This window comes from Pygoscelis adeliae, unplaced genomic scaffold, assembly GCF_000699105.1.
Source record: "Pygoscelis adeliae isolate BGI_AS28 unplaced genomic scaffold, ASM69910v1 Scaffold207, whole genome shotgun sequence".
NCBI classification, from domain to species: Eukaryota; Metazoa; Chordata; class Aves; order Sphenisciformes; family Spheniscidae; genus Pygoscelis; species Pygoscelis adeliae.
Genome location: NW_008825160.1, coordinates 2,661,112 through 2,686,427, shown reverse-complemented (window position 1 = coordinate 2,686,427; position 25,316 = coordinate 2,661,112). Strand labels below are relative to the sequence as shown.

The 25,316-nt window shown below is 42.5% G+C and overlaps 1 protein-coding gene across 1 annotated transcript in view; it reads right to left on the bottom strand.

Moving 5' to 3' along the window:
- The window catches only part of EXOC4 (exocyst complex component 4), a 473,947-nt gene that overhangs the window by 106,978 nt on the left and 341,653 nt on the right, over window positions 1–25,316 (bottom strand). The window contains exon 13 of the mRNA XM_009328697.1: window positions 7,979–8,198. Coding sequence (XP_009326972.1) covers window positions 7,979–8,198 — 220 coding nt within the window. The remainder of the gene's footprint in view (window positions 1–7,978; window positions 8,199–25,316) is intronic.

Below are 25,316 nucleotides of genomic sequence, written 5' to 3'. Positions count from 1 at the left end.
TGTGGTAGCTGTATCTGAGACTTCACACTTACTTTTCGGAAGCACCCTTGGGTTAACGAGAAGGCCAGCTCTGCCTCCGCATCCCAGGGACATGCTCTCCTGCCACGGATGCGGTACGCTTAACGAGGTTGCAAATGAGAAATGTGCAGCTTAAGCTTTAAACAAACAGGAGGGTGGCCAAGCTAAATGGCTTCTCCTCTGGACAGAAAGATAAGAGGGGCTGTTTCTGACACTAGCCATGTGGGCTCAGCCATGTGAGGCAAAATGAGGATTTATGAGCGCAATACTACTGCTGAAGGAGCCTGTCTGGGCTGTTTTGGTAATTAAAATAATCAATCAAGGCCTGTGACCGAGGCTGGGGCAGATACATGTGGTTTACTCCCAACTTCTGGGGAAAAAAAAAAGACTGCAAGAAAAAAAAAATAAAAAAGAAAATAACTTACAGGGAAGTTTTAGTGGTTTTACCAGTCAAGCAATTACTCCATGAACTGCCACCGAAAACCAGCCGCACAGTCCAGGGTGAGGGTGAACACTGTAAATGCCATGACAGCTAAGGTCCCTTAAAAGGATTAATCCTGCAAGATGTGGATGCTCCTCTGCATCTCACCGACAGCAGTGGGAGCTGACGGGCTCAGCATCCCGGAGGCATTCCCGGCACCACGCTGGTTCATCTCCCACAGGCCCCCTACGTGAATTGTTGCACAATCCCGTTGACTTCTGGCCAAGCCAGAAATCGTCGCATGCATGATGATCGCAGGATTTAAAAACGAAATCCTGTCAAAAAGAATGGGAACGACTGAAGCAGACTATGCATGTAGTTTCTCCCATCATCCTAAAATCCCATATTAATTCAGAAGCAAAAGAAAAGGGATAAAAGTCCTACCAGCTCAATAGATACTGCATCTATGGAGACAGGATTAATCCAAAAGCTGTACAGGGAATTGCAATGACACAGACAGGACCTGCTAGTGAGATGTCAATCTTCAAGGCCAAGAAGACAGTGACGGCTATTTTTTATTTGTCTCTTTTTTTTCTTTTTTTTGCCAGGCCATCTCCAGAGTGCGAGAATCAGAGTATGTTTCTCTTTCTACTGTGGCTAGAGTCCTACTTATGAGACTAATGACCAGAAAAGCCAGAGAGAGACAGAAAATGCACAGAGCCAAAGCCGACCTCTCCTCGCACCCATTTCAGCCCCCAGGGTGACCGTGGGGGCTTAATGCCCCTTCTGCTCCCTTAGAGCAGCTGGTCCCGGTGGATTCGTGTTGGTCATGCAGCTATCTGTCTCCCCCTTGACCGCCTGCTCTTCTTCCCATGCAGGCCAAAAACTGAGGATGCCTTTGATAGCCAGTAAAGTCAAGCAGGTCTCAAAAAAGGCAGCTCGTAGAAGATGGGATTGACACGAGTGCTAATGCAGTTCAGTCTCTGTCAGCACATGTGTCAGAAACCATTACTTCTCTCTGGCTTGTCCACCAAAAAATCTTGCTGCAGAAAGATCGAAAGAGACAGCAGCCGGTCTGCACCCTCCAACCCACCCTGAAAACACAAGGTTTGACCCCGTTTCACCCAGGTTTCTCAGCACCAGTAGCTCAGGTGGTTGTCCTTTTCCAACCTGAAGCTTCTGGTTCCCAAGGACATTGAGAGCAATGGTCACCGCTTTTGCTCAAACCCGGAGCTCAAGGTTGGAAACAGAGGTTTCTCGGCTCAGGTCGTCTTCTAAAATAACCCGGCAGACACAACCTTGAGCAAGCAAAGCAAATGACGGGAATTCACCCTGAAGTATTAGCTTTTGGACCCTAGGAACAATGTTGGCTGATGCACTACAAAGACACAGATACAGAGATAAAGCCGTGTTAGAATGGCAGTCTTTGAATAGCAACTTTTACCAATTAAATTAAATTCTTGAAAAAACATTTAAGATTTACTAATCAAAAGCACAATGTAATTGCTAAGATACACAAGTCTCTTTTTATTAACTGGTCTGTTTTACCCATAACATCTTTTGATTAGACTGATTGACACAACCCCTCCATACACACTTTCATCTCTAGTACTGTCAGGACCATTGTGGCTAGACTGACCCCAGTAGCACAAAACGGGGAGGTATATTTTTAATAATACCGGAATAATTTAAACTAGAGATCAGCCATAACAAGACACAACCACAGGTAGAAGTGTGAAGGCCACTGGATTAGCTATTCTGCTTTGCACCTAATGTGCCTTACACAGATGCAAGAGTTGCACTGTGTGTAGGTTTCAGATTTCCACAAATAAAAATAATACGCGACTTAAACGAAGACTCCTGGTCTATTCTACATATCATACATGTGACATAATAGGGGAGAGCAGCCAAAAATTGTGGTTAGGAAAAAGCTTTCCAGTAGGAGAGTACTGCAGAACCGTTGCCCAGAGGATCTCCATCTCTGGAAGTTTTCAAAACTCGCTCAGACAAAGCCACGACTGACCTGATCTGGTGTTTGCCTCTTGCCTCTTTGGGCCAGAGGTTCAGGCAGATGAGACCAACTTCCAGAGGTCCCTTCCAACTAACATCATCACAAACCAATGATACTGAGTATGTAAATAGTAAAAAAATGGTTATTAAAGATCTGGAAATAATGGTAACCCATCATTTATGAAGTTCAAATCCAATCTGGGTTGGCGTGGGCCAAAAATGGCTGTCATATGACACATAAAAGTTGGTGGTCTCAGGTAGGACCATGATCAAAGACATTTTGCACCCACCTCTTACTGCTTTCAACCAAGACTTAGGCTTTTACATTTCTCTGTGGTGCTAATTTCTAATAGAGCATGTTCCATGTAGAGCAGCTGTGATTTTACCAGCTCTCAAAAAGTTTGTTTAAATAGGAGAGAGGTTCTTACATGTTCTAGACAGAAACCACATGGCCAAGACCAGCTTGGTGTTGAGCCTCGGGTCATGAGAGATGGGGAATATTAACCTGGATTCAGCACTGAACAAACAAGAGTTATATGGATTCTGGCTGACTCCAATGCAAGACTGCCCCTACCTATGGAAGAGAGACCCTACGACTGCAGGGATTAATAGCTACAGAGATCTCAAACGTGTGACTGTTTCCTTCAGGTCAAACGTGAGTCACATCCGTGGGATGGTTTGTGAAACCTGACTTTGCTTTTCCAGATCCGGAGAGGAAGAAAATAATTCTGCCTGCAAGGCGTGCTGCTTCAATATGTCCATATGCAACTTAAAGCTGTCTTTTACCGAGGCTTTACTGAATGTGCACGTTAAACTTGATTTTTAAAATAAATAGAAGCACTGCCACAACGGTTTGCCTAAAGCTAGCAATTGCTTTTATATAACTTACAGCTCCACAATCAGCCTCAGTGGAGAACTTACACATCTGCAGATGACTTACATGGGAGCCTTGTAAATGCTTCCACAAAAGGCAGTAACCACAGTAAATGTTTCCCCCAGAGGAAAAATTATCTAAAGAAATATTGAAAGCAACAGGGAGAGTCACGACTCCCACAGAGAGATAATTTTGTCTCTCATTTCAAACTGAAAAAGAGGATTCAGCTGGAAATTCAGCCATGGTCTCGGTGGGTCTTAACCTCTTGACATTTTGGCTGTGCAGTGGGAATAGATACACCACGCAAGAGATGAAAACATCTGCAAAGCACTTCATACCGTTTCAGACACCATGTCACTGCAAAAAAATTGAAATATGAGGACCAGAACCACAGGTGCTGCCTCAAAAGTCACACTTGTCCTTGAATGGGAAAAACCCAACTGATCAGCCATGCCTGCTCCTTAATGGATTTTGATCGTTGGAAGCCAGCCTGGAAAGACAACTAATTCGTTTACAGTAATAAATAATAACATCCACTCGCTATGGAAGCATGCACCCATCACTACTGGTGAGCCATTTAAACGCCACTCACTGTGACCATTCTTCTTCTTAATAACCAGTAATTTAATGGGAAGAAAACATGCCAAAGCTACCAGGGATGTCTCCTTGGAAAGTCACAAGCTAGCGACTTCATGCATGGGATGAGCGGTACGGGCGATGGGGTAATTAGCTCCAGCAAGTCATTATCCTGCAAACAGCTGCACGCTCTGACTTCTGAAGGAGTTTTTCCACTGGATTTTCAGCCACTGGAGCTTGGCCAGAAAACTATCACGCCCATCATCTACACAATACCGCTATAAGAAACAACGGCCACAACTGATGCTTTAAAGGAAAAGTCCCACTCTGCTGCTATAGAGTGGAAAGATCAAAGCAACTTGCGCTTTTTTTGTTGGATGAAGACAGGGCAATACATTTTTAAGGCCAGTATTAGTAGTGACCACCTAGCTGGAAAGATTTATCACCTCGACATGAACCACACAAGAACAGGCTGTAAGTAGCTGTCGAGCTGCTTGTAGCCTAATTTAGTATTGATTTAAACAATTACAGCACGAGGTTTAATGCAGAATAATTTTGAGACAAATTAGTTTCATGGTTATTCAGTCACTCTTAAAAGGAAAGGGATTTACAATATTTTACATTTAAGGATGGAAGAATGGCAAACAAGACCATCCTCCTACTTAAATGTAGTATTGACAAAGGGCAGCTGCAATTTTTTTTTAAAGCGTTATCTTTACAGAAATGGATGATTCATCTGCGAGGACATGATGGCATAGGATGCAGAAAACCTCTTATCTATAAGCTAATTCAGTTCAAACATGTGCTGATAGTTATCAAAAAGCAGCTATTATCAGCCTGTGCAGTGGGAACTGATAAATTCTTGAGTCGTGTTGAAATCACAGCGCCAGCTCCTCCCGCAGAAGCTTCAGAAAGATATTCAGGATACAAAGGAGTGGGATGGTTGAGCCATGAACCCCTCCACGGATGACACAAGGCAAGAAAAAGTAACACAGCGCTGGGAGAGAGGTGCAAGGCTCATTCACGCTACACACTATATTTTCATCATACCCATGAGGTGATGAGGGCAAAAATTTCAGGCTCCAGCACTGTCAATGCAGAAATAGCCTTTTTTTTCTTTTAATGTAAAATCAATAAAATTATTTTAGGGAGCTATTTGGATGACTTGGTTCAAAGAGGCAGCAATTTTTCTTCTCTTTCACAAAATTACCCGTCTATAATGTCGGGAACAGGCAGACCTTCTGACCATGTACATTTTGACCAAGAATAATTCCAGTTCAAAATGATTTCCATCCATCATGAGAAACAAATTATAGGAACTGGACGAGAAAATTCCAAGCCGTTCTGACTCTTCAACCCCAAACGAACTTTAAGAAAATATACTGATATTATAGAACACATTTTCATGGCTACAAATGAAGCCACAATCCACAAAAACACATTACCGCATTAAGAATCCAAAACAAATTTGTAAGGTTAACAACCTCCATGGTCCTGCTCCAAAGCTTGCGTGTTAATAGTACCATAAAGTATTTTCAGCTCTCAATAAGGTCAGGCGCCCACGCAGGCTGAGTTTGGGTTCTCACTCAGTTTAATTCTCGTATGAGAAAACAAAAGAAAGGCAAACAGTACAAAATACAACAGAGAATATACCTATTTATTTCCAGATCTCTCAAAACGAACTTCAAATAACATCTTCAACGGACTCCTCAGACCGTGAATAAGTAGAATTTTGCTTTCTATTTTAACTCATAGTTTCAATCTTCAGATACTTTTCCTGTTGTGGAAGCCAAAACTGCCCTAAAATTTATTTTTTTCAACCCTGTTCTGAAAATCAAGCCTTGGAAAACTTCTCCGTGTGTCACAGATTTGGCGTATTTCTTTTTTCCTAGGCACTCGCAATGGTGAGGAATTACCGGCATTGCAGATAACTGCAAAATGAGGGTCTACTTTGTAATTTCTTCGCCAGGGCAGCCCCTCTCTGCTGTGTTCCTGCCATCCCCGCTCAGCCAATGCGTTTGAGTTCTTGATCGACAAAACCCCTTCTGCCCTCGTTAAAATCGTTTTCGATACTCTGCTCTTGTTTCATGACTGTTCCTGCTGCATTTTTACTATTACGTCTTACACCTGATCGGCACTACTTTTGCAGTGCCAAGGGGAAAAAAAAGGCAAATGCCATCAAATCCACCTTCAGGTCATGAGAGGGCTCAACATGAGATATCCAGACATAACCTGCTCTTGGGGCGATGCCCTGTTCTCATCTTACGCCGTGCATGCTCTGTGAGCATTGAGGCTGAAACAATGTTTATGTTGGTAATTTTTTACAATGGGTTGTATTCCTCCACTTTTCGGTTTTGATAACCGAGTTTCTGAGAAGGCTGGTAAAGCTGTACCTTGGGAATGAAATAGTTCAGGGATGCCGTGCCGCTCCAGAACATCATTTTAACTCATGAAGATTTTCTAAACCATGTAAAGAAACCGTTCCCCCCCTTTCTAAGGAAGCTGTTCCCCTCTAAAGACTTCTGAAAACTCTCCGCTGGAATTTAATTTTGCTTTGCCTCTATAAGAACCATCCCATACCCACGGCACCCAGACAGGCATACTGTTAGTGACCATTGATACATGCAAAAATCCTAATGACTTCCTCCAAATAATAACAATAATAGTTCTTACTATTATTATGTATCATTACAATATACACGAATTTTACAGATATAAACTAAGATAGAAAGTGGCCATATAAACTTTGGGAGATGCGTGATACTTCCTAAGAACATTGCCAATATTATTCATCCCTGAGGAGACGATTTTACAGATAAGAGGGAATAATTTAAAAGGATTAAAAGAGCTTGACCCAAATCACAGCAAGAGTCAGAGCTGACAAGTCAGTTCATTCCTTTCAGTCCCACACAACATGTATAATTCAGAATTTTTTGGGGGGCTTCCATGCTGTCCTGTTACCCATGTAGTTGGGATGAGAACCGTGCTTGTTGTTATTATCACTACTCCACATTAGAGCTCAAAAAGCTGTTTCAAAAGAGACTTCTCATATAAATACCCTAACTTCAAAGCCAAATCTCTCAAATCTCTCTTATCTGGCTGAGGAAGCAATACAGCTGCCTCGCTGCAGCAGCATCGCATCAATCACACACGCACTGCACTTGGGAGGCAGCAGACCTCATCTTTGCTCCTCCTGGTAGTTTGGTACATGCATTTAGTCCGACAACACAGCCCTATGATTTGCAAATGTCCCCAGAACTTTCTAGAGGAGGCACCCATTATTGAAAATCTTGAAAATAAACTTCTTCGGTAGGGGATAAGAAAGCCGGTAACGATTTTTCTCGATGGCTATAAGGTGCTTTAATAATGGCACATGCCCGGCAAGATGCAAAGTTTGCTGTTAGCTTAACATATTTACCAAGAGAGACATACGTTCTTGCACAAGCAAAACATAAGAGCGCTTAATGTATGTATACCTACCCACCTGCATACAGAGACTGGAAGAGGAAAGACTATACTAGCAGTGACACTGGAATAGATCGCAGTTACAGACTCAGTGTTGAGACAAATTTTGTGGGTCACAGAATCATAGAATGGTGTGGGTCGGAAGGGATTGAATTCCAACCCCCCTGCCACGGGCAGGGACACCTTCCACTAGATCAGGTTGCTCAAAGCCCCGTTCAACCTGACCTTGAACACTTCCAGGGATGGGGCATCCACAACTTCTCTGGGCAGCCTGTTCCAGTGTCTCACCACCCACACAGTAAAGAATTTCTTCCTAATACCTAATCTAAATCTACCCCCTTTCAGTTTAAAATCGTTACCCCTTGTCCTATCACTACACTCCCTGATAAAGAGTCCTTCCCCATCTTTCTTGTAGGCCCCTTTAAGTACCAGAAGGCTGAACAGCCCCAACTCTCTCAGCCTGTCCTCACAGGGGAGGTGCTCCAGCCCCCTGATCATCTTTGTGGCCCTCCTCTGGACCCGCTCCAACAATGTCTTTCCTGATTGGATATATAGCCAGGTCATGGCTAGACATGGACAGTAAGGGATGTATTAGCAGTTCACTCAGCTCCTACCTGCAGAAGAGGCCGCTGCACACCTAGGATCTTCATGGTATCCGCATTAGCCAGTATTTTCAGGGGATCAGATGCCTTTGTGACGCCTTCGATCTCTTTATTGATCTCACCCAGGACCTGACTGAGGAAGATGTTCTTGATGTACATGGTGAGGAACTCGCGGAGCGGACACTGCTTGGTTGGGCCAAGCTCCATGGCGTGCTCTATCTCCTGGATAAATCTGGAAAACAGAAGGGGAAGAATGCAATGTAGTTAAACCATGTAGTTACTCTAAATGTGTTAGCGTTGCCTTTGCCATTCCTACATCTCAGAGCCAAGGACCAGCAATGGGGGAATGACTATAGACTGCACCGACACGAGGCATGAAGAGTAGAAAAGGTCTATAAGGTAGCCTTCAAAAAAAAAATTTACATAAAATGCCAACAGCTGGTGAGACAAAGACTCAACGGCTGCAGAAGAACAGACAAAATGGGGAATTGGTGAAAATCCACAACCGAGGCATGATTTGCGTTTATTGGTCCAAAAATCACTGACTGCTCTACTTGAGACATACTGGAAAGATGTCTTTTTAAAAATACCCCCCCCCTAAAAAAAATTCAGGATGCCAGAAATCCCTTTGAAAAGGCAAACTTCCTTCTGGGGTTGGTCACTCAATTCCCACAGATGGGTTCCCCATCTCTAAACTGAACAGCAGTATATTTCAGCTCAAAGTCTAGAGATACCACTGAAAAAAGCAATGCATATGTATTATGCTGGTATCATACTGCATTATGTATGTCTGCATTATGCTATATTTTTATTATGTGTTATTGTTTCATCCTAGGATCCCATTCCTGAGTACGCAGAACGGCATGCCGATTCTGGGAATATTTTAACACAAAATGTTTGCCATCTCCTCCTGCAAAATATCTTTATCTCAGTGATGCCATCTGTTTAACACATTGGAGTTTCTTCTCGAAATTACCTTGTCAGTTCTTTAACTTACATCTGAGGCAATGAAATTAGTCTTCCTTTCAAAATTGTACGTATCAAAATAATAAGGAATTGAGTATCAGGAGCCATAATGGATTGAGACATGCTGTCCAAAAGGGAGAAATGTGTATGGTGTTTACACAGCCCTCTTCATCGATGCATGCAAGTGCCTTGCAATCGTTTGTATTTTAATCCCACTCCTGGACAGGCTGGGATTGTCTTTATCTTTGTTTTACACGGCAGCAGCAGAAGGAAGTGTTTGACCTTGGATCTCCCAATATATGTAGCAACACCCTCTGCATCCCGAAAGCCACCTCTTCTTCACAAGGAAAGACTTTTTTTTTTGCATGAGACATTTCTAACAGTTCCAGCGCGGTTAGCATTTATTAGAGATGCCTTATCACTAACCATTTTCCCAAACACTTCAATGAGGTCTGCTTAATTGTCTGTAATTTTCTACCTCCATGTTCAGCACTCCAGAGGAGGCAGCTTCCCTTCAGAGGACTGACTGAGGAGCTCCTGTCAATTTTAGTAGCATGATTCCTTTCAAATCTGAACAATTTGCTCCCTAAAGCATCTGCTTTAGGGTGCAGACTAGGTGCAGCCTTTAGGTAACTCCATCAGTCTAGAGTGACACATTTGGACCGATGCAGCTATTGCTTCCGCGGGGGGACCCATTCGCAGTGAAGTTTGAAGATTGCCTCTCCAAAGAGAGATGCTGCATGGAGGGAAGTGCAAAGGATGGCAGTTCTATTCCCTGGCTTTCACAGATCGATAATGTGAACCGGCTTTATCAAACAGGGAAACAGCGAAACAGCGGAGCCATCCTGGAAGAAAGCAGAGAGACCACCACCGAGCTTATCTCTGAAATAACAGACCTTATGTCACCAGCTTCGAGTGACAACCGCTGATGTCCGTAAGGGAACATTCTCAAGGTTGATGGGACCGTATTAAACTAACTTACCATATCTTTTAATGTCTGCCAATAAATCACTCTTTCTTTATAAGCTTATTTACACAGCACTTTTGACGCACAGAACTCACAAAAAATGGTGAATTAACTCTTACAATACCTGCACCATGCAGCCAAATACCATTATACCTCTTTCAGATGGGAAAGGAGAGGCAGAGCAGCTTGAATTTGAAACGAGCAACTTGCAGTGAAGTGAAGGGAACAACTTTTAAACACTTTTAAAATCCAGCACATGCTTAAAAATGGCTAAACCAACATAAACTGAAGAAAACTTTTAGAGGGAGAATAGTCACGTATAAACTAGCAGCAAACTATTAGAGCTCCGATGTGCTGACCTACGGCAACTCCTTATCCCGCAATAGCTTGATGGTGTTTCTAAGTGTTTCCTATACCAGAGACTAAATTGCTTGTGCAAGGCCGCAGGAAAGGTCAGTGCTAGCGAAAGGTGTAATCAAGAATTTTTGATTCCCAGTACCTGGCATTAATCACCATTTCACATCTCTCCTAATCTCCAGCAAAGTTCACCTTGATTAGAGAACTGAGTCCTGATGGTTGAAGTGTTCTAATAAACTGTAATTTCTTAGCATAAACAAGACAACAGTGCTTTGCTTAATACTGGTAAGGATCAAAAATATATCCATATTTTACCTGATACAAACCATAAAGTAATCACAGATTACGAGAAAGCTGCTAGATAGCAATGACTCTGCGAGAGGAGATTTTATGAGTGCTCAGCAACACTTGTGATAAAGAACAAATGGTCAAGAGCTTAGGAAAGCAGATTTAAACTCGATATCAGGAAAAAGTTATTAAGAAGGAAACTGTGCACAGCATGGAGGACTAGAGGATATGGATGAGAGACCTTAGATTTGAATGTTCAAGGATAGCTTGATTAAATGAAAATGGTAATGAAAAATGGACAATTTCTGAAGTCTTCATTAATCAAAAGATCTCTGCCAAAGGAAATGGAAGTAGAGAAAAGGTAAAGAAAGATGTAGTATGGATGTCAGAGCATCTCTTAGAGTAGGGAACAGCCCTAAGAGTTCAGAAATTTGCTACTCCAGTGGTACAAGTACTTTACCACTTAGTACAGCCTAAAAGAAGGACAACTGGGATCCAATTTGCTATGATCTGCTACGGCTCAAGGATGACCTCACCATGTCTTCACCGGTCAGGATAAGTTCCACATCTGCTCTGCAAATGGAGCACCCGAGGCAGCCACCGTGCAGCTCCAAGCTTCGATCCACCAAGAGGAAAACCCCACTGAGCACATGAGTGGGGTGCCCAAGCAAGCATCACAAGGCTCCAGATACGGCAGATTTGCATCAGGAATCCTTCTAGCACATTATATTGCAACAGTGATGCACCCTGCGTGTTCTCTATTGGGAGGATTATTCAGAATGCTATTAAGAACAGATTAATCTAATGGAAAACATTAATTTTATGTATTTCTTAAGAGAATTAAGGATGCAAAGTCAAAAGCAAGGATTGGAGTTGCTTGTGTCACCTTAATTTGGCCTGCTGTGCATGACATCATGGTGCAATTTTTAATTACACAATGGCACAGTATTGCTCTTATCAGCAGATCCTTGTCTTGTCCTAGGAACAGGATGGTCAGTGTTCGCACGGTGAATGTCACAGCGTTGGGACTTTGCAACTCTCTGCCGCGTGACTGGAGTAACACACACCAGCAGCCAATTGTCATCTGCGTGAATCACTGTGACACCAAGCGAGACACTTCTGCCACAAAGTCCCATGGGGCCGTTTGCACCGCTTCCAAGATTCATTCTTCCTGCCTTCTCATTTCTTCCTGTGACTCCTGTTTGTGGGACTTTGCCACCAGTTCTCTTATTTTCCTTGGTTCCCAGTCCCACTTGCTCATCCTACGTTTCTCCTCTCTTCTTGGCACTTACATCAGGAAGCATCCTCCTCCAGGAGCCCAGCAGGTACAGGAGCCCAAAAAACGTTGCAAGGGGAGGCAGTCCTCGGCTCAGGGACCAGCACCTTTGCAAGGTCCTTGCCCTTAGCTTGGTCCTGGTTAGCTACGGGCAGCATCGTGCCCATCAGGAACTTCAACTGCTACAAACTGGAAGCCTCTTATGAGACTGTGAGCACTACATTTCTTCAAAGGTGTATAACTAAGCCAAATTTTGGTGTATTTTCGGGGAAGGGCAAAAGGTGCACACTTTACGCAACAGTTCTTATTGAGGAATGTGAAGATGCAAATTCCCAGCCAAAGAAAAGGTCACCAGAATTTGCCAACATGTACGATGTATTTCTTCTCCTCATTCCCAGAAAGAACAAGTATTTCAGACACATTTTTCTAAAAAAATATTTAGCCCCAGTTGGCAATGCAAGACCAGCCAAATTACAAGAAACTGAAAATGAAGGTTTCAAAATGGGAAGTATTGGGTGGCATTAAAGACCTAACAGATACTCTCTATTTTCTGCTTGGCAGACACATACACATACATTCACAGTCACATACTGTGCTATTTATTTATTTAAATTTCAAATACTGCTGGTTAACTTATTCAAACATAATTCAGCTTTTATAAAGAAAAAAATGTTTAACAGCATCTAAAAAAAATATTCTAAGAGTACTTTCCAAAAATGTTCCCACCCCACTCATACAAGCTATCCATGGAACTATTAAGATGTCAAAAAAGCAATTTGACCCATGGCTATCCCAGAGATCAACATTTATGTCTGTGTGTGAACCGGCGTACATGATAAGAAATCACATTTTGGTCAACGACACACTTATATAAAACGTGTAAAAATCAAAGTGTAGAAAACTTTTCGGCATTTGAATAAAGCGGAGCACCAGGGAAGGTCTGGACATGATTCTTTGAATGGGTTGTGGACACACCCGCACGTGCGTAAATCCCAATGACCAAAAAAAACTCAATCAAAAAACATTGCGATGGTGAAAGGCTGTGTCACTGAGCCCTTTTATACCCTACTATATTCTTTTTACTCTCCAAAGAGTGAAATTTGAGATATGGCTCACTGTAAAAAGGGGCCATAAAGAAGGCCTTGGAGGAACAGCTTTGATTCACTTTCCATTTGCTCTGATTATTCTACTCAAAAAAGAACCATTCAGGTGTAATTTAGTAGGGTTTCTGAAACAGTATCAACACCTGCATTTAAAATATTCTCTCACCGGCACACAAAAACTGAAGGAAAACCTATAAAGGTTAACATGCCGTGGGGTGTATTCTCCAAACACGAGAGAATGAGCCATGTGGAACATTCAGGATAGAAAATTCCCCTAATGCTGAACAATTACAGTTATTTAACATAACCGCCGTACATGTCAGACCTGTAAAATGCAAAGATGCTTTCTCTGAATAAAAATGCAGAGCGAGGTGTGTCACCAGATTTTGGATAATGGTCACTGTAGATAGCCCTGGAAACCGCCTGAAATCCTAAAAAAGCTTGTAGGGATCTCACTGGTGTGAAGGACACTTTTATGAGATATCTGGCCAGGATGGAGTTCTTGAAGAGAGCAGACGGGAAAAAAAAAATAGAAGTCTGCGTCTTATCCTGAATTCAGAACCTGCATTTCTGAAATGATGCACAATTTTTAACTTGTTTTATCCTCCTATGAAAGCATTTGAGGTGATTTGTGGCTGCAATTAGGCATTCCCCTTAGACAGAAAAGCACTTTCAGTAAAATGAAGGATCTTTTTGTAATGACAGTCATTTGGATTAAGAAAGAAAAAAGAAGGCAAACTGTTTCAGAAAATTTCATTCATTCTAACTCACAACTTAATTGGCTACGAGGACTGTCTTACCTAGGCTGAAAGTGTGTAATAAAACCCATAAAACTTAAAAAAGCTATATGGATTGATTTAGAAACCTACAACTCTCACCTTCTCTAGGCTTTCTTCTGTCTTCTTGTTAGCAGATGTCTTCTAAAATATCATTAAATGAAACTGAAGACATGTCATTGAAAGTGCATAACATCAACTATTCCTTTTTTAATGATGATGATATTATTATCTGAAATTCCCTCCTCAAAAAAATGAATTGACAGCAAAAAAAAAAAAAAAATTCCAAAACCTTATTAAGAAAATTTTTACAGACATTCAGCCCAAATTTACCTTTCAGCTGTTTCATTTTTGTATGATCCTAAACTGTTCTTCTCCCTCTGTCTTAGTCATAAAACGTCCAAGTACCTGGAATGAACCTTTTGGTGAGCTTACACAAAGTAAGGAAATACTGATGAAATGTCAGAAATCCTTTGAACTAGATACTGGTTACTGACAGAACGGCAAATCCCAAACCGGTTGTTTAGATTCCATGCAATTAGAGACAAAATATCCAAGACTATAGGTTCTTGAAGGTTTGAAGACACATTCAAACTAAGAAAGACACCTGGAAGATCCCCGGTTGTTCACTCCCCATCCAGAAAGCCTGCCCACCCCAACAGCGGGCGTTTTGGGAGAGGGTCAACAGAAGGGACAGTCAAAGATGATGTTCTCCTGCCAAGCTCTTTGATAACCAACAAGGTACAGCTCCGATTCCTAATTTACCACCCTTGTGATAACATTGCCGGGCAAAGAGGCGATTTCAGTAACTATGTGCAACCAAACTGGTACCACTGCTCTTGAGCAATTATTTCAGTATATTCAGCTCACATAATGATCTAGTTGGACTAAAACCTACTCCTCATCCATCCCGCAGTCTAGCCCATCCTCCGACTCCTCTCTTCTCTGCCAAAGTGAGACCTACTGATGCTCCCGTACCAAAAGGTGTTGACCACTACACACGTACAGAATACAATAAATAAAATTAAATTAAAAAATTCACTGCAGCACATAGACCAGAGATCGTTTGTTACTGAAGACCAATCAAATAGGTACAAAAGTAACAGAAAACACATTATTTTGCATAAAAACTTGACTACAGAGAACTATTTTGGTTACATTATCAGTTACCCCAGGATTGATATTTCACTGAGGAGCACACTGCTGATAAATATTGTGGCTATATGCAAGATAATAGAGCTGCTTCTGTAAGAAGTAAGTCCAAAGGGAGCTGTATGCAGGGGACAACAGACGAGCAGGAATAAAGGTTTAAGCTCTTCTCCAGGTGACCCAAAATGTGATTAAAATTGTAATTATCATAAAAAAGTGTAAAGAGCTCTGAGACACTCAATGGAGATTTAGCTATGCTAAGTGCATTTAAAATCTTAGCAAAAACAGACAAAAACCCAGCAAATATCAGACAAAAAGCATTAATTCTTTGCTATTTTGAAATATTATATAGCATAGAAAACATCCAGGAAGGTAATGACAATGCAAAACTACTACTGTTAACAGAAAACACTAAGTTTTGGGCATTTTTCACTAAAATATTAAGGTTTCAGCTTAACACAAGTTACTGGCAGTACCAGCCAGATTGGTGACCGCAACACCAAGCTGAGTTTGATGGGCTGTTTCGGACAAATGTCCAGATTATACTGTCAGTCCCCATCACTTCAGTCCCTCCCCTATCCGCACAGAAATCCCCCATCAAAAAAAGCTCGACTCCTTGATATAGCTCTTTTGGTTAATGTGAAGGCTTCTGAGTATGTCCCTGTAATGCTGACAGCTTTAGCGCTGGAAGATGAGAGTCCAGAACTTCTTTTTTTAAACAGTAGCTAAAAAATACGAGCTTTAAAGAATTGATTTCGGTGTTGCAGCTGCTCATCCATGAGACTGAGGTAGGAAATACCTCCTTCCCATGTGGGTGTGATATAAAAATAAGTATTTTGTTGCCTCTGAGGTACTACAAACACAACGCACACTCAGAAAAAAAATACTATAATTTAGCTATCATCTTGTGCTAAGAATATTGCTTATTTAATGCTCACCTATCACCTGATGAACACAACTTTCTGACTTAGTGCAACTATCTCAGGACAGACCAGGTGCAATTTCTTCTGATGTCTCCAGAGGGGAATATTGGCTAGTATTTGGACTGCAAGATGTAGAGCCAGAACTAATTCGATCTAAAGCTTCATAATGTATAGAAATGCGTATCTCATACCCTACAGGTCAGATGCCTCTCACTAAGCCAGAACCATGAGCAGCAGCAGCAGCAGAACCACAGTGGATTTTTGTTGGGGAGGCTGAACCTTGAAGGCAAATTTTAACATGCTAATTTCAACCTTTTCAACTGCGTAATTTGAGCAGCACCCCACATTTCCATTCCCCGTCTCATGGCCTCCAAACTACTTTTATTTGCTTTTGGGGTTGCTGTTGTAGCTGAACATCTTCATTAACCAGCAAGGGCATGAATGAAAACATCCTTCTGCTCTGATCCAGCTGAGCAGAGGTGAAGTGGGTGCGCTGCCGCAAAGCCTCTTCCTTGCTTTTAATTTTCATCTTGTCAGAGGTAAATCTCATCTACAGGACTAATGATTTCCTCGACGAAGCTGGCACAAGGTAATTCATGCATGGCAAACATTAGCAAGAGGCCACCTGATGGAAGGTTTCTGGTGCGGTGGTTGGACTGATGCTTGCATCTCGTGGTCTCTATCCTCTCATCTCTTGCGAGGGCACGAGCGAACTTCAAGAAGCGGCTGCATTTCCATCAGCTGCCAAACCTCAGCTAATAGCCAGGTGTGATTTTTCCAAAAGTGGTGAATCTGAATGAGGAGCAGCCTGGAGTTTTGTGTCCCTCTCAGAGAAACTGAGTTTCAAAAGGAACAAAACGGTGTAACTCTGAGTCGTTACTGTGAAACGAAGGCTATGAAATGTGTATCAACATCACAGTCCTGGGCAAAACATGGGAAAATACACTATACAGACCACTGAAACAGGGCTACGTTACTTAAGAAATAGAAACTGGGTAGATTTTGAGCCTAACTGTAAATTTCTAAAGACATTAGTCTGCAGAGTTAAAAACCAATCCATTGGCCTGTGAATTTACAGCAGCGAAAATCTAACTTTACTCCTCTTCTATCTCTAGACACCATTCTTGCAAAGATGTTATCTCCCTTTCTGCAGATGAAACAGAGCAATTACCAGTGCCATAAATCTGCATATAGCATTTATATGTCTGGAAGACCCACGAGCAGCTCCCTCCGAGAGCAGATGCGGTACAGCTGCTCCTCTTTGAAGGCAGGCAAAAGAAGAGTAACTCAAGCATGAATCACATCAGCTCGTTCTGCTAATGCGGACGCACCTGAAATACGAATCATGAGTGCTACAGGGAACACAACACAAGCTGGAGCTATGGCAGCAGTCGCTGGTGGAAGTTTTGGGGATTTACCCCCCTCCCCATGAGCACTGGGCAGTACCTTGCATGTGATGCACCTGATCCGCTTTAGACCAAGGTGGCAACTCTATGTGGGCAAAAGCACTTCCATCTGCTTGGTATGGAGAGATGATCTCCATCGTTGAGTTAGGGCTTATCAGCCAAGCTGCGGTAAGTGGTTGGACGTGTCCAACCCTGTTTGACCTGGAATTAAAGCCATGGTTTGTGTGGCATCCAGAAAGGGCCCAGGAACATGCAGTTGGTAGGCACTAAGTCATCGTCACTTGGTTGTTGCAAGTGTATGCCCAGATACAGGATTCACTGTCAGTCCTCTCCTCACCTTGCCCTGTCCTGATGCTGATGGTCCTTGATCTGCTTTCCATACCATTTTCCCACCCATGTTGCCTGTCTGCTTAAAAAGTGATCAGTAACATTGCTTTAGCAATGCATCATTTTTTATTACCGAGGCAGAATGACTGCTTGACATTTTGATTATTCGCAATAACCAGCAAGCAAGAATCCTAACTAGGGGTGAAAACATGGCTGGCACATGCCTGAACACTGATGCGACTTTCAGCATCAATCTAAATAAACACCCCAAGGAGCACATTTTGAGCAACAAGCATTAGAAGGCAATGCTTACTAACAAACACTGAGTAAAGAGAAGACTTGCCCGTCTTCTACAACCAAAATACAGTTGCAGTTTGGCCTCTTCATTTCCTTCTGAACTCCCAGCCCATAAAAATACTGGAGGGATCTGGGGCTTTGGAGCGATTTATTTGTCCTACAAGGCGTACATCTCATCAGAGAAATCTATAAACTCACACCTTCTCCCTGAGAGCACCTCGACGTAAAGTGGAGAATGGTGGCTTCGGTACGTATAGCACAGTATGGGATGTAAAAGCAACATACTGTCTGTGGCTCCTTGCAAAAGCCATCCCTTGGCGTTGACCTTTCATCCCCCTACAGCAGACGAATTCAGTTTGCTCCACATCTTCGCAGAGATCTTTTAGATCAAACCTGAAAAACTAGAGCTTTGTTCAGATCCTAAAGACCCTCCGCAGCATACTTGTTAAGAGACAGGTTCTCACCCCGCAGCACCGAGACAAAAAACTCTTCAGATGTCACCGTTGAGCAGCGGGTTATGTTTGCTCCCCTCCACGAGGCTGCATTTCGGTGGAGCTGCGTGCGTGTCTGTGCGTGCGCAGCTACACACACCAGCGTGTAATGCAGTCTCGTATCAGCCCAAGCTACACGGGTGCTTTTGAGAGATGACTTGCACTTTTATTCTGCTCACCCCCTACAGACTCCTAACTACGCTATGAGGCCTCTGAGTTCATTTTGAGAACAAATATAAAGTAGCTTTATTCCCTATATGCCGCGAACCTCCTTTTAATCCTTTTGAGCAGGTACAGGTTCTTTACAATGTGAGGCTGGAAGCAGAAAACCTGTGGTCAAATGTTTTTGTCTCTTCATAATTTATTGAGGAACTTTTTGGGGTTGTTTGGGTATGATGAGCCTCAGTTTCCCCATTACTGCAACAAGCAGTGATTGTTTGCAAAGCAAGAGATCGTCAAAACTGCAGAAGGGTACGGTATCATGAAGATGCCAACAAACCCCAACTGTGCACGTCCAGGGAAGAGGAAAATGTAAAACGCTGCACCTCCAGCGAATGGGGACAGCAGAGCTGTGATGTGCAGCTCAGCAGCCATGGCAACACGCTTCACCTTCAGCCCGAAACACAGCTTTGATGAGCTACTACTTTATCATTTGTCATTGAAAAAATAAATAGAAATTATTTGATGTGTTTTAAGTTTATACCGAACCGAGTATATACACAGCTCCTATAACCAGCCACCCCTTTGCTCTTCTGAAGCTGCATCACCAAATCTCTCTGCTCCAGTCCCTGAAACCGTAAGCTTCCAGCCCCAAACTAGACCGATGTTGAGCACAGCCTGCCAGTTGCCTCAAAGTTACGAGACTGCTTCATGATGGAGATGATAATCCAAAATGACCACTGAACTAAATTACCCACTGTCGATCCATCTGTAATTTAAATCCAATCCTGCAGAAGCCAGAAGATAAATGTACTAACCATGGTCAATCAATCTCTCCCTCTCGAAGTTCTGCGATGTATTTATTTTACGTGAACCCAGGGCACGTGTACGCTTAGAGGCACTTTCTGCCCATAAGACAAAGTCAAATCTGCAGGATCCCACCACTTCTTCTGTTTCTAACTTACTATAAAAGTAAGGGCAATGCTTTACTTCCCATGGAACTACAGCAGGTAACACAATTTCACTACTACCGATGTGTTCAGTACTGTGCAAGGCAGAAAATACATGCAGCCTTGCTTAAAAAGTGTTATAATTTTAAACAATCTTTATGGTCAATTCTAAATGAATTGCTGCCTATCGCATAGAAATATTGTCGGGTTTCATTAAATGCATATAAAACACTTCAGCATCATGCATCAATAAAGATGTTAACAGAACCATCATAGAATGTCATCCTATTACACAAAGTGATCTGAAATATGAAGTTCACTAACTTTAGCTTTTCGTATTATCAAATCCTATTATTTCCTTTAATGCCGTATCACATTCAGTTTGTTGACCACGTAATGATACCCCCCCTCAACTTCACGTTCTCTCCTGAGCACAACAGCTTTGTAAAAATTAACTTATTATTCATATTATTTTTAAATCTGATCTGGCGGTACATTCTTCGTGCTCAACCCCCACAGCTCTCAATCTGGCCCCTGTAAAAAGTAACATATGCTGACTATAAATCTTTAAAATGGCTCTATTAATAGAGTAGCTGTGGTGACAGCTTTATAAATGGGCACCATCTTTATGCAAACTGTTTTTTGTTAGATTGCATTATAATGATTTGTAATACCAATGCAAGGATGGCTTTGGAGCGGACGGCAGCGAGGAACAACTCCAACCAGCCAGCGGTTTCAAAGCCCGTGAATTTGGTGTGGCAGATTGCACGCGCTTACAACAACAGACACTATCAGATGAGCTTTGCTACACCTCTCCGCTCCTCTGCTTTTCCCAATCAGATAGCAAACAGTCTAATAACTGTCTCTGTGTCTGTCAATCCAATTACTTCCTATTTGCCATGTGCTGACACTCCATTAAATAAGCAGACAGATGGCGCAATCTTTCATTATCATCCAACTGACTGATTAGCCTCCGGCGTGCGGCCGGGGGTAGGACAAATCACTTAAATCAGGGGTTACTCCAAAAAACACATTGGGGCAAATGAAAAGCCCAAACCAAGAGATCGTAACCCCAGGGCCCACCCGTGGATGCCCTGGAATATCAGGGCTTGATGGACCTACTGCCTCCACGAGCACGTAGAGCCAAGTTTAGACGTCCTGCTGTAGACACCTAACTTAGGCATCGCAACACTGTGGCATCTACAGTGAAGGGCTGATGAGTGATTCTGGCTGTCCTCTCTGCAGCAGTTGGCTTTCCTTTTAGCCAACGTGGAGAAATGGCCAGGAGGCCCAGTCCAACCGCCAGTTGTAGGATGGTAACACGCCACAGCCCTGTGTCCTTGCAAGTATTTGGGAAACGCAGTTCCATGGACGTCCCTGCTCTCTTCACACGCCCAGACCACTTCCGTTTTATCGTAGGAAATAAGACACCATCACCCCAGAAATCTGTGGCAGAGCATTAAGTCCCTCTATCCCAGTCAATGTCAAGTTCAACCCTTAACCCTCCTTTCCACTTTTTAATCATGTACCCAAAGCTGTCAAAGATATGGCCCTGAAACACATCAGATGGAGAACAACATCGATCCTAGATCATTTCCATACACCTTACTGCCTGACTTGAGAATCTGGATGGGACAACGGTTGGCTAATCAAGGAAGTTGCCCTGTGTTTCAGTAAGAGCCAAATCCACCAACGGTGCAAGTCTACTCACACACCATAGAATATTAGTGTAAGTAAAAGAGGCGATTTTTATAAGTAAGGAAACTGAGGCAAAGAGTAGCTAGCCATTGCTGAACACGCAGGAACAGGATGTATGTGTGCAACAGGCCTAGAAACGAGACCATAAAAGCCTCCTAAGGTCACAGCGTCTCCATAGCCAAGTCACGGGCAGACCCAAGAAACACATAGACCACCCAACGGTCAGGTCTATTAATGAGGGAATTGGCCAGACCCATGCTGCAATGACTTGTGTTCCTCTTTTGCCTTCCTCATCACCGAGGATAACGACTCCATTTGGAGTCTCCATCTTGAGACTCTCTGCCATCCCAGTATGAACAGCAATGCCCAGAGGGTACCAGGACCCATAAAAGCACAGTTGTAGCGAACAGGGGGGTGACTGCAGGAGAAGGAGGGAAGCATTAACGTGGTGAGCTACTTTAAGCAGGCAACTTTAGAGCTCTTTAATGAGGTTAACAATTTTATGGTCTTGGTTTGAGGAAAAAAACATAGTCATTAAGTACATCATCATCTTTTCTAAATTATTCTGTTCCTTACTGATTAGGGAGCAACTATATTCTGCAGTAAGCCCATCTGCCTGTTCTTTCCCTCTTCGGAGGACAAACACGATAAGCCTAGGGCCATGTCAAAATTAGGAGCAATGAGTAAATAAATACGAAGACTCCTTTGAAGATTCTTGTTCCTTATCAGCCTGCTGTAATGAATACCTGTTGCTCTGTAAAGGGAATTGAGAAGTAAGGAAAGATGTTGGTTTGAGAGCCCCAGGGAGAGAATTAATATATTGACCTCCAATAAAAAGATGCACTAGTGCCTCTGGTACTCCTCCATCTGACCCAGGGAGACCTCCGAGGAGATTTCAGTTACTAAAGCTAATTCAGCTCCCAACATTTGTCAGTTAAGAGATCAAATAATGCAAATCAATTATATTTTTTCTCAACGTGTGCAAGTAACCTCCAGAAACCAGAAGGGGATCCCTACTGATTATCGTGTAGAGCGCAGAGCTGACCTGAGATGCTACTGAGTTGGGTTGGGTTTTAGCCATACTCAGTCACACTAAAATTATGAGACAAGAGTATGCACAACACAATTCACTCCAAGACACCCAGGTAAGCAAGCACGCAAATATTAGAGTGCAATCTGAGCACAATTACTTTACTTTCTCACTGACCTCGGGCATGCAGCACCACAGAGGAAAGCTCAGCGCCTTTCATGCCACAGATCTGGCACCCAACGTAGCTGTGTCCGTGCTGCTGAGTTACAGCTACGTGCACAGGAATGCAACGATCCTGTGTATAAATAGCTGCCAGTGTAAAGATATTGCACTTTCGAGATCTAGATTACAAATCAAGCCAGGCGATGTTAAGCTACACGCAGTTTCAACCTAATCACATTCATTAGTAAAGTTGGCAGAAAAACTTAACTCAATTGGGGCACGCTAATATTGCTATTTAGGAAGGCAAGAAAAAGTGATCAAAGAACCACCTGTGCGCCAAGCTCTAGTCATTAATAAGTGCACACCTTGTCTACAGAGCCAGAGCTGCAGAAAAAGAAATGACGGGAAGTTTACCATATGCCCTTGAACATATTTACGGCAGGGAAATTACACCACAATTTCAGCAGCCACCGCCATTTCTCTGAAGGGTTGACATGAGGCTCAGTGGGCTTGTTTTACAAGGAGAGATGCTTGCAGAATGCATTTGGGGAAAACAGAAACAGCTTCCAGAGTAAATACAGATGAAAAGCAGGTATCTGAATTGCCTCTGATCATCCACATCATTTGGCATCCAGGATCTGGCCCAAGCTAATGAGGAAAATGGATTTGCATCACAATGGACCTGAGCAACAATGCTGTCCTACTGGAGGCAGCAAATTTGGACAAATTGGATGCTGTACCTCCATTAAGGATCTCATTCCTCTTCTGAAAAGAGTGAGGGTATCTGCTTCAATGCTCTCAACAATTTCCAACACCAGGAGTTACATTCTTCCAAATTAAGCTAATTTAACTAGTTCAATTCCCTGTGTAGTTCCATTTGTGTACGACATTTTTTTCAACTCCTGATCTTAAAAATTGAAACAAGGAATTACTGACAGACGATGTCTTCTGCCCAAACAGTTGGTTGCTGTCCATGGAGTGATCCTTATAAAACACACATAATTCATTAGCCTAATAAAGTAAGTGAAGTTGCTGTAAAACACAGCATAAACTTATAAGGGCTGTATTGCCATTGGGAAAACTATTTTCTGACCCTGGTAGACGTCATTTTATGTTCAGGGGTGTCAGTTTTATTATCCTATAATTACTTTGCACAGATGAGCACAGCATTTCGTTCTGTAAACATGTAATTTTCTAAAACGGGGCTGTAAGAACAGTCTAAGGCACACTACGACTCTTGATTACAGACTATCAGATCAAAGGACCCATGTTTTAGAGTGAGATAAAATTATCTTTAGAGACAGACGCAGAACAGGAGAACTGAACGCAGCATATCGACTAGACGCACTGCTTACCAAGCTCACAAATCAGGGCTGGAAGAGGCCAGTAAGATGTTACGGAGGTTGTAGAGCCTTTCCATCCCGCAACGTGGGACACAAACTGCCCGGCACCGCTAACAGTGACTCTGCGGATGACTTTGTCCTCCCACTACCATATATCAATGCTTGCAAACGCACAGGTTAAATCATTTTCGATGGCATAAGGTGATGTGAACTGTGCTTCCCTGCATCTGTGAGATCTCCTGCAACGTTATGAGTTGAAAGAGGAACTCTCCTCTGAAACGTGCATAAAATTTCAGCAAGGATGGGGAAACTCCTGTTTATGACTGTATGGGAATTACACTAATTAAGGATATGTAACAGATGGGCTGATAAAACAGGCTTTCGTCCATGGCGATCCCACCCTGCCCTGCCAGCCAGCATCACTCCAGTTGAAATGGGATGGCAGCTTTCTGGTATCTCAACTTCCCAGCTAGAAAGTGTACTGTGACGAGCTGTGGTGTTACACTCAGAATCTTAGTATTTGCAAAAGGGACACACCACATGTACAGAGCCAGGAAGCTGTTAGCCTAATTAACTCTTAACTATCTATCAAAATCCAGCAAAGACTTCTTATTAGTCCAGTTACAATAACACTAACACAGGGTCAGCTCAAAGCTTGTGGCCTTCTGCTAGGGATGGCAAAACCCACACATTTATTGGGCTATGAGGATGTTTCTTACAGCACTAGGGGCAGGCGTTCTCCCAGCCTGCATTCCAAAGTCACCCTGTAAATAAAGCCTCGTGTTTATATTCCTCCAAGGCATGACAAACCTCAGAGCAAGTCCTATGAGCTTGGGAAGACGAAATAGGTGGAAATAAATACCAAGAACCATGAAGATATCATTCAGCAGCAATCTTACGAAATATGACTATGTTCTTCTGATATAAAATCCTACCTTTGTGGCTAACTGCACTGTAAATGTGCTCAATTTCTTCACATTCTCTTCTTACAACTCTCAATTTTTTTCAATTACCAAAACCAGGAAAAAATATGTGTACAACTATGGGAAAAGTAGCAATGCAGATTCTGCAACTTCATGGATAGGATGGATGTTGCAGCAGTTTTATTTTGGATTTTTTCCACAAATTTTATTTTCCTGCATTGTAAAACTGCACCAGGAATCAGGATCCTAATACTTGTCCTAACTCAGCCAGCCTGTGCGAATCATTTCAGTCCTCTGCATTTCATCTTTTTTCTCTACCTAATAATGTGAATAGTGCTTGAATGCTGTGAATAATTTATTATTATTCCAAATTTATTATTATGCCAAATTTATTCTTGTAAAGAAATACATTTTCAGAATATATCAATTTTAGGTGTCATACACCAGATAACTTAAAGGAGCCCTACCTTCAGAAAGTACTTAAATTTGCTTTTTGACAATGAAGCTTTCTGGGCAAAACATCATCAACTAAAATGCCCCAAATCATCATTGGCATTTGAAAAGATATATGTTAAAGCACTGTGATGGTGAAATCCTGACACGGAAAGCTGTATTTGGAAATACGGCATTTGCACTTCACCCTCTGCAGCCATAAGTCTTATCGTACTGCAAAAATATCTAGGAATTTATTCTTGTACCCCAAAGAGCCAGATTATCAGCATTGATAATTAGGCTCCGCTTTAGCCCAGTACCGCTGGA